Genomic DNA, 10,252 nt, shown 5'->3' with positions numbered 1-10,252 from the left:
TCAACAAATGCTCACCTCAAATGAATCAAGAAAGGGAAGCCCAATTTGGTCCCATTAAAAGAAAAATCCGTCAATTTTCAGTTGAGATCTTAACTGACTGAGAGCAGCGTTTGTTTGAAATGTTTCCATTTTACAGCCTGGCTCTCATTCTGGGCTCCGTCGAGTGTGCAGTCACGAAAACCCTTGGGTGCACCTTCCCCCTGGTGAACCCTGGCAGTTCGAGGTGATGGGTAGACCTTGGGTGACCCTTGGGTGCACCTTCCCCCTGGTGAACCCTGGCAGTTCGAGGTGTTGGGTAGACCTTGGGTGACCCTTGGGTGCACCTTCCCCCTGGTGAACCCTGGCAGTTCGAGGTGATGGGTAGACCTTGGATGACCGACCCTCGGGTGCACCTTCCCCCTGGTGAACCCTGGCAGTTTGAGGCTAATGGCTCACGATTAACTTCAAGGGGCAGTTAGGTCAAGGCAGTAAATGCTGAGCCCAGCCAGCGATGCCCACCTCAATTACACATTTTTAAAAATGCTGCACATTTTAACCTCTTTACAGACTGCACCCTATCCAGGTCAAAAATGTGTGACAGGTTCAAAGTAGATACTTAAAAAAAAAGAGCATTACATCCACGACAAGACAGGGAACAGGAATTGCAAATGGATTCTCCCACATGCGTCAAAATGGAAGAGATTCAAAGTGCTTCCCAAATCTTTGACGGCTTCCTTCACTCCCGGAGCATCCAGCAAAGCGCGTATCCACCGCTGCGTCTGTTCACCGAGACCGGAGATCGAAGGAACGAAAGAAAGAAGGAAAAGGCTTCGCTTTCCAGGCGACAGGAGCCGGCGCAGTCCACGGGGGCTTTGGCAAACACGTTGGGGGGGATACGCCGGCATACGGTTCGTGCCGTCCCCCCTCTCCCGCCGCGGCATTCACAAACCGCTTCGGAGATTGTCCAAAAAAAAAAATCGCTCCGAAGGTCACGAATATCCGCTGCACAGCCCACGTCGCGTGCCACCGTTCCGGGGAGTTTGTGAACAAAGCTGATAGGGACAGGGCGGGCTCGAGGGGCAGAACGGCCTCCCTCTGCTCCCATCGTACGCGCCAGTAAACTCCCTCCGGCTGTTGTCGGGAGTCACTCACCGTAAGGTAGGGGAGTCAGGGCGAACTTCGCAGCCCACTTGCCTCTGGATGGCGCCTGCTGGAAGTCCACAGTTACCTCACATCCGCACCCCCCAACCCACCCCCTTTAGCCCCATTGCACCCTAACCCCAACCATCCCCCCACTACCCCAACACTCTCTCTCTCTCTCTCGAGTCTAGTACATCATGACCTCCGCTTTCTGCCAATCTTCGGCGAGGAAGTCTGTCACGTTGACGTGTTGCTTGCCGACGAGGGCAGTGCCAGGCGCGGGCAGCATGGAGCAGTGTGGCTCGTGCTGCTGGACCACCTGCCTCCACTGCTTCAGCTCATCCTGCAGGCCCTGAATTTCCTTCTTCAGCAAGGCGTTCTCTCTCTCTAGCTGCTCGTACTCCTGAAGGGGGCAAACACAAGATGGCTCCACTCAGAGACAGCTCACGCTAAGGCACCCAGCTGCAACGCGGCTCCCCCTGCCCCCTCTCCCCCCCCCCTCCCCCGGCTCACAGAATCCCCCTGCGGTGCTGGAAGAGACCATTCGGCCCATCTTTTAGATTAGATTACATTACAGTGTGGCAAGAGGCCCTTCAGCCCAACAAGTCCACACCGACCCGCCGAAGCGCAACCTGCCCACACCCCTAACCTAACACTACGGACAATTTGGCATGGCCAAATTCACCTGACCCGCACATCTTTGGACTGTGGGAGGAAACCGGAGCACCCGGAGGAAACCCACGCAGACACGGGGAGAACGTGCAAACTCCACACAGTCCCATCCAGACTGGCCTCCCCACCACCCCTCCTTCCTATAACCCTGTCTTCTGCATGGCTAATCCACCCAACCATTCCGCAAGGCCCCCCCGACCGACATGCATGTTTCTGGACTGTGGGAGGAAACCCACTCGCACACGTGGAAAAAATGTACAAAATCCACACCGACAGTCGCCCAAGGGTGGAATAGAACCCAGGTCTGGCAGGCAGCAGTGCCAATCACTTAGCCACTGTTCCACTCCCCCTTCGGTCTGCCTTAGTACATTGACCTATTGAGCCAGGGCGTGGGGGGGTGCATTATGGGAACAAAGTGCCATACCGTGCCAGTCTGTGGCATGAGTCCATCACAGAACCTTAGTATATAGGTGCAGTAAGCGGTTAGGAAGGCAAAAAGCATGTTGGCATTTATTGTACGAAGAATTGAGCGTAAAAGTTTTGCTGCAGTTGTAGGTAAAACCACATCTGGCCTCTTCACTTTGGTCTCCTTACTTAAGGAAGGAGACGGGATTGCTTCAGAAGCAGTTCTAAGAAAGTTCACTCAGTGGGTTCCTGGGGAGAGGAGGGGGAGTTGTTTGACGAGGAGACGTTGGACAGGTTATGCCTGTATCCATTGGGAGAATGAGAGGCGATCTTATTGAACATACCTGGGTTTAGAGGGATATGGGCCAAGTGTTGGCAAATGGGACTAGATTGGGTTGGGATATCTGGTTGGCGTGGATGAGTTGGACCAAAGGGTCTGTTTCCGTGCTGTACATCTCTATGACTATGACACCCCACCCTGAGGGAGCTCAGAGGTTATTTTCCTCTTATGACAGAGTCTAGGACAAAGGAACGTGGTTTAAGAATTAGGGGCCCCCCTGAGATGAGGAGAATTATTTCTTTTCAGACAGTCATTAGCCTCTGGAATTCTCTTGCCCAGAGCGCTGAGGGAAGAGGGTCTTTAAATTTATTTATTACTGCATTGGACAGATCTTTTGATCAATGTGGAGTGAAGGATCATGGGAGATGGACAGGAGGAGGCCACAAACAGGGGGCGATCTTACTGAACTCCAAATTTTGGTCTCCAAATTTGAAGAAGGACATTCTGGTTATTTGAGGGAGTGCAGCGTAGGTTCACGAGGTCAATTCCCGGAATGGCGGGACTATCATATGTCGCAAGATTGGAGCGACTGGGCTTGTATACACTTGGGTTTAGCAGGAAGAGAGGGGACCTGACTGAGACGTATTCAAGGATTGGACACTCTGGAGGCAGGAAGCATGATTCCGCTGATGGGTGAGTCCAGAACCAGAGGACACAGCTTAAAAATAAGGGGGAGGCCATTTAGAACAGAGTTGAAGAGAAACTTCTTCACCCAGAGAGTGGCAGGTGTATGGAATGCTCTGCCCCAGAGGGCGGTGGGGGCTAAGTCTCTGGACACTTTCAAGAAAGAGATGGATAGAGTTCTTCAAGATAGTGGAATCAAGGAATAAGGCAGGAACAGGATACTGATTGTGGACGATCAGCCATGATCATAATGAATGGTGGTGCTGGCTCAAAGGGTCGAATGGCATCCTCTATTGCCTATTGAATGGGAGGAGAGACTTGAGGGACCGAATGGCCTCATCCTGCTCCTGTTGCTTCTGCTGTGATGCACCTTTGGTTAACTCTTAACAGTTAGTTGGCAAGGGAATCTCACTGCTCTTGAATACTATCTCAATGCCCAGCTCAAGGGGCTGAAAGAGCACAGCAGGTCAGGCAGCATCAGAGGAGGCAGGAAAATCAGTGTTTCGGGCAGGAGCCCTTCGTCGGGAATGACCTGCTGTGCTTTTCCAGCACCACTTGAATTTTGACTCTCATCTGCAGTCCTCACTTCCACCGAGGGGCTGAAGGGCCGGCTCTGGCTCCTGAATCCTACGTTCGTTACTGCGCTCTTTGGACAGAATGACACCATTCTGTCGGTGTGGGCTGGATGGGCCGAAGGGCCTATTTCCACACTGTAGGGGGAATCTAATCTAACTCCATTCACCGCGTTGCCTGCAAAAGCATGCCAGTGAAAGGCTGCTCTCTCAGTCAAGTCAGGGCCGAGAGGATTAGATTCACATGCTCGCTCACAGCTACAACACTTTTGTCACTAACCACATCCTTACAAGCCTAACCTCAGGCACACCTCGTGTCCAAACTTTGCTTTGTTAAAGTCTGTCTGGAAGGAGCAATAACCCAGAGACAGAAGTAACAGATACCCATTGCAAATTCAATTCTTGCTGAAAGTAAAACGGTCACAGATTCAGAGATTAGGTGACTAAATGACCATTCAAGTGACCCAAATGAGCAAAGGCACGGCAGGCGAAGTGCAAAATGTGAATAAATGTGAGGTTATCAACTTTGATACAAAAACAGGAAGGCCAATTATTATCTAAAAGGCGATTGGGAGAGAGGGGGAGGTGCAGCAAGACCTGAGTGTCCTTGAACACCAGTTCCTGAAAGAACACAGCAAGCCAGGCAGCACCAGGAGGTGGAGAGGTCGACATTTCAGGTGTAGCCCTTCATCAGGACTGGGGGCGAGTGTAGGGAGGGCTGCAGATAAAGGGGGCAGGGTGGTGAAGTGGGGATGGGTGAAGACAGGTACGACCTGGTTGGTCCATGGGAGGAATGGATCCAGTTGGTGGCAGGGAGAGGAAGGGGGCTGGGGGAGGGAGGTTATTTGAAATCGGAGAACTCAAGGTTGAGTCCTCCGGGGTGTAGGCTGCCCAGACGGAAGATGAGGGGTTGTTCTTCCAATGTACGGTGTAGTTCGTCGTGGCAATGGAGGAGGCCAAGGATGGTCACATTGGAAAGGGAATGGGAAGGGGAATTAAAATGGGCGGTGACTGGGGGGGGGGTCCTTTCGGCTCTTGTGAGTTTGATGCGATGCTCGGTGAACTGATCCCTAAGTTTACGTCTCCCCGATGGTGAGAAGACCACATTGGGAGCACCTGATGCAGTAAACTAGGTTGGAAGTGCAGACAGTGAAGGAGGCAAATGGTATGTTGGCTTCATAGCAAGAGGATTTGAGTCCAGGAGCAGGGATGTTTTGCTGCAATTGTACTGGGGCCTTAGTGAGTACTGTACGCAGTTTGCGTCTCCTTATCTGAGGAAGAAAATTCAGGCGATTGAGAGAATGGAGACTGATTCCTGGGAATGAAGAGAGACAAATGAAGAGAAACTGGATTATTTGGGACTATATTCATAGAGTCATAGAGATGTACAGCACAGAAACAGACCCTTCGGCCCAACCCGTCCATACTAACCATAGAGTCATAGAGATGTACAGCACAGAAACAGACCCTTCGGTCCAACCCGTCCATACTGACCATAGAGTCATAGAGATGTACAGCATGGAAACAGACCCTTCGGCCCAACCCGTCCATACTGACCATAGAGTCATAGAGATGTACAGCACAGAAACAGACCCTTCGGTCCAACCCGTCCATACTGACCATAGAGATGTACAGCACAGAAACAGACCCTTCGGTCCAACCCGTCCATACTGACCATAGAGTCATAGAGATGTACAGCACGGAAACAGACCCTTCGGCCCAACCCGTCCATACTGACCATAGAGTCATAGAGATGTACAGCACAGAAACAGACCCTTCGGTCCAACCCGTCCATACTGACCATAGAGTCATAGAGATGTACAGCACGGAAACAGACCCTTCGGTCCAACCCGTCCATACTGACCATAGAGTCATAGAGATGTACAGCACGGAAACAGACCCTTCGGTCCAACCCGTCCATACTGACCATAGAGTCATAGAGATGTACAGCACGGAAACAGACCCTTCAGTCCAACCCGTCCATGCTGACCAGATATCCCAACATAATCTAGTCCCACCTGCCAGCACCTGGCCCATATCCCTCCAAACCCTTCCTATTCATATACCCATCCAAATGCCTCTTAAATGTTGCAGTTGTACCAGCCTCCACCACTTCCTCTGGCAGCTCATTCCATACACGCACCACCCTCTGGGTGAAAAAGTTGCCCTTTAGGTCTCTTTTATATCTTTCCCCTCTCACCCTAAACCTATGCCTTCTAATTCTGGACTCCCCGACTCCAGGGAAAAGACTTTGCCTATTTATCCTATCCATGCCCCTCATAATTTTGTAAACCTCTATAAGGTCACCCCTCAGCCTCCGACGCTCCAGGGAAAACAGCCCCAGCCTGTTCAGCCTCTCCCTGTAGCTCAGATCCTCCAACCCTGGCAACATCCTTGTAAATCTTTTCTGAACCCTTTCAAGTTTCACAACATCTTTCCGATAGGAGAGAGACCAGAATTGCACGCAGCATTCCAACAGTGGCCTAACCAATGTCCTGTACAGCCGCAACATGACCTCCCAACTCCTGTACTCAATACTCTGACCAATAAAGGAGAGCATACCAAACGCTGCCTTCACTATCCTATCTACCTGCGACTCCACTTTCAAGGAGCTATGAACCTGCACTCCAAGGTCTCTTTGTTCAGCAACACTCCCTAGGACCTTACCGTTATATGAAGAGAAACTGGATAGTTTGGGACTATATTCGCTCAAGTTTAGAAAAATGCATAGAAACCTTTACCATTCTAACAGGACTAGACAGGGTAAACATTGGAAGGATATTCCTGATGACCTGGAGAATCCAGAACCAGGGGGTCACAGGCTAAGGATTACGGGATGTGCCGTTTTGGACTGAGATGGGGCGAAATGTCTTCCACCCCAGAGACTGGGAGCAACCCTATGGAATTCTTTATCACAGAAAATGCTTGAGACCAAAACGTTGAATGTTTTCAAGAAGGAGTTAGATATAGTTTTTAGGGCTAAAGGGAGCAAAGGGTGTGGGGGAGTTTGCGGGAACAGGCGGCTGAGTCAGAGAGTCTGAGATTAACAGCACAGAAACAGACCTTTCAGTCCAACTTGTCCATCCCAACCAACTTGTCCATTCCTGAAGAAGGGCTCATGCCCGAAACGTCGATTCTCCTGTTCCTTGGATGCTGCCTGACCTGCTGCGCTTTTCCAGCAACACATTTTCAGCTCTGATCTCCAGCATCTGCAGTCCTCACTTTCTCCATCCCAACCAGATATCCTAGCCTAATCTAGTCCCATTTGCCAGCATTTGGCCCATATCCTTCCTGCTCATATCCCCATCCAGATGCCTTTTAAATGTTGCAATTGTACCATGTTCCACCACTTCCTCTGGCAGCTCATTCCATACCCGCACCATCCCTGGGAAATGCAGGGTTACAGGGATAGGCTGGGGGCGGCTGGATTGGGTAGGGATATTCTTCAGAGGATCACTGTTGACTCGAATGGCCTGCTTCCTTCCACACTAGGGATTCTATGAGGGCGTCACTGCTTACCTGGTGCAAGCTGTCTGCTCTCTGCGTCTGTTTCTGTCTGCTTTTTTGGGCTGCAATCCTGTTCTTTTCCCTTCGTCTCAATTTCTTATGATCACCGTCGTAATCCTGCGTTGTGCAAGGAGAAAAACCCTCATGAACGTCGGGTCAGAGGAACCGTTCCCCCCTCCCTCCCTGCCCTCTGCAAACATATACCCAGTCCTGACCCAAGGAATCCCAGCTTCTGATTGGCTGTGCACTGGGGGCTGATCTGACAGAGGCCACAGCCCTGTGCTCCTCCAACATCAGGAGGCTTTTGAAAGACCCTGCACTCCTCACCTCCACCACTCGCCCCACAGCAGATTGGAGCCTGGTATTCCCTCAGCACCATATTCAAGTCTCATTTCCATTCAGCGCTGTCCACGGTCAGCAATAAATCCTCAAATTATGCTGCTAATGTAGGGGCACGTTTAAACCCCAAGGTGCCATGATGAATACTAACCCCTCCCTCACCCCTCCATGAGACCACACCCCTTTATTGAATAGTCTCTTCTGCCTGTGAGAGGGCCACTTTGGGGTCCAGATTAAGATCCAATGCAAAGGATGGCAACTTCTGCACTGCTCCCTCAGTACTGACCCCCCGACAGTGCGGTGCTCCCTCAGCACTGACCCTCCGGCTGTGTGGTGCTCCCTCAGCACTGACCCCCCGACAGTGTGGTGCTCCCTCAGCACTGACCCCCCGACAGTGTGGTGCTCCCTCAGCACTGACCCCCCGACAGTGTGGTGCTCCCTCAGCACTGACCCTCCGACTGTGCAGCGCTCCATCAGTACTGACCCTCTGACAGTGCGGCACTCCCACAGTGCTGACCCTCTGACAGTGTGGCACTCCCTCAGTACTGACCCTCCACAGTGCAGAGCTCCCTCAGTACTGACCCCCTGACAGTGTAGCACTCCCTCAGCACTGACCCTCTGACAGTGCAGCACTCCCTCAGCACTGACCCTCCGACAGTGCAGCACTCCCTCAGTACTGACCCTCTGACAGTGCGGCACTCCCTCAGCACTGACCCTCCGACAGTGCGGCACTCCCTCAGCACTAACCCTCTGACAGTGCAGCACTCCCTCAGCACTGACCCTCTGACAGTGCGGCACTCCCTCAGCACTGACCCTCCGACAGTGCGGCGCTCCCTCAGCACTGACCCTCTGACAGTGCAGCACTCCCTCAGCACTGACCCTCTGACAGTGCGGCACTCCCTCAGCACTGACCCTCCGACAGTGCGGCGCTCCCTCAGCACTGACCCTCTGACAGTGCAGCACTCCCTCAGCTATCACAGAATCTGTGTGCATGGGTGGACTGCTGTTTGCAGAGAACTGCCAGTTGCAACGTGTGTCACTTTGAGAATCAACAGGAGTTTTCTGCTTTCCCCAAGAATAAAAACTACAGAGTGAAATTGCCCGTCTGAGCCCTTTGCCCTGCTGACCCGGGGTCCATGAAGCCCACCCGAGTGCGGGCTGGAGATGGTGCTGGCACCAGCCTCACCTCTCCGCGTGGAGAGAGAGTCAAGTTGACAGTCAGAGGGAACCTGCTGCTGGAGTGGGGCTGGTGTGGTCCCTTACCTTTTCAGAGTTCTGACTGGAATCGTCCGTTTCAAATTCTGGGGAGTAGTCCAGGGCTGTTTCAGCCATGCTGCAGAGCGTGGGGAGGCTGAGAAACTTCATATAGCTCCTGGGTCAGAGAGGACTGTGAGAACGACTCTAAATGTGTGCTGCAAAAGGCGAGAGTCCTCCCTTCCAGTCACTGGGCTCGAAGCTCTCTCATGCAGAGATGCCTGTCCCCCCCAGTGCACTCAGCTCCCTTTTATGAGGAAGCTGCAGTTTCGTTTGACTGTAAGCCGATCCCTCAGTGATGGAAAACTATTTCATCCGGCTTTAATAAGAAGTCACGTGTCTGGGAAAGTCCCATAGTTTCCTCCTCCTCCTACTTTTCAGAGTATTTCATTTGATGTGCGTGTGTGTTGGTGTGTGTATCTCTCTCTCTCTCTCTCTTTCGCATTGCCCGGTAAGGGCCACCCACGTGTCGAGATTAAAATAGTCTGGCCAGAAAAAACCCTGACTTGTGCAAAAAATGGTAAAATCCTGGAAATTAAGAAGAGAATTTGAGCCCTTTTTTTTTAAGAAGGCATATCTCAAAGTGGCTCAGTCACTTTTGTGTGTTAGATCTCAACAGGTTCTGTCTGTAAACTGGCTCTCTTTTAAAAAGAAAGATAATTTGGTAACATTCATCAAGCAACTTTGACCTTCTCCTGAAATTAGATTAGATTCCCTACAGTGTGGAAACAGGCCCTTCGGCCCAACAAGTCCACACTGACCCACCGAAGAGTCCCATTTCTAATGCACCTAACACTATTGGCAATTTAGTTCACCTGACCCCGCACGCAGAGTCACAAAGATGTACAGCATGGAAACAGACCCTTCGGTCCAACCCCGTCCAGATATCCCAACCCAATCTAGTCCCACCTGCCAGCACCCGGCCCATATCCCTCCAAACCCTTCCTATTCATATACCCATCCGAACACCTCGTAAATATTGCAATTGTACCAGCCTCCACCACTTCCTCTGGCAGCTCATTCCATACCTTTGAGGAAACCCAGGCAGACATGGGGAGAATGTGCAAACTCCACACAGATAGTTGCCTGAGGCGGGAATCGAACCTGGATCCCTGCTGCTGTGAGGCAGCAGTGCTAATCACTGAGCCAGGGTGTTTAACAGTCTGAATTGTTCCGCGCCCCCCCCCCCCATGTAGAACAATGGGTGCTTGAAAGGGTTACTTTTAAATGTCCTAGACCAATGGGCTCTCCGTGTGGAGGGACGGCAGAAAAGAAGATCTCCTCAATTGGACTGTTCCTGGGCCTGGCCAAAGTAATCAAGAGGTCTGGGCAATAGGCCATCGATGGGTTTGTAATACCTGATAGTCTGCCCCCTCTTCTGTAGTTATATCAGTAAGGGTAGACTCTTCGAGACCAGTGG

At 51.7% G+C, this 10,252-nt stretch overlaps 1 protein-coding gene across 1 annotated transcript; it reads right to left on the bottom strand.

The window, feature by feature from the left end:
- Nucleotides 1–1,283: 1,283 nt before the first annotated feature.
- Nucleotides 1,284–9,117, bottom strand: LOC132836316 (basic leucine zipper transcriptional factor ATF-like 3). The gene is made up of 3 exons (XM_060855726.1): nt 8,842–9,117; nt 7,252–7,356; nt 1,284–1,522 (listed from the first exon to the last, which is right to left on the bottom strand). The coding sequence occupies exons 1-3, from the start codon at nt 8,941–8,943 to the stop codon at nt 1,307–1,309; spliced, it is 423 nt and encodes a 140-aa protein (XP_060711709.1). The 5' UTR covers nt 8,944–9,117; the 3' UTR covers nt 1,284–1,306.
- Nucleotides 9,118–10,252: the final 1,135 nt, after the last annotated feature.

This window comes from Hemiscyllium ocellatum, chromosome 46 (assembly GCF_020745735.1).
Source record: "Hemiscyllium ocellatum isolate sHemOce1 chromosome 46, sHemOce1.pat.X.cur, whole genome shotgun sequence".
Classification (NCBI taxonomy): domain Eukaryota; kingdom Metazoa; phylum Chordata; class Chondrichthyes; order Orectolobiformes; family Hemiscylliidae; genus Hemiscyllium; species Hemiscyllium ocellatum.
Note: the sequence above shows the minus strand (reverse complement) of the source record. Positions and strands in the feature narration are given on the sequence as shown.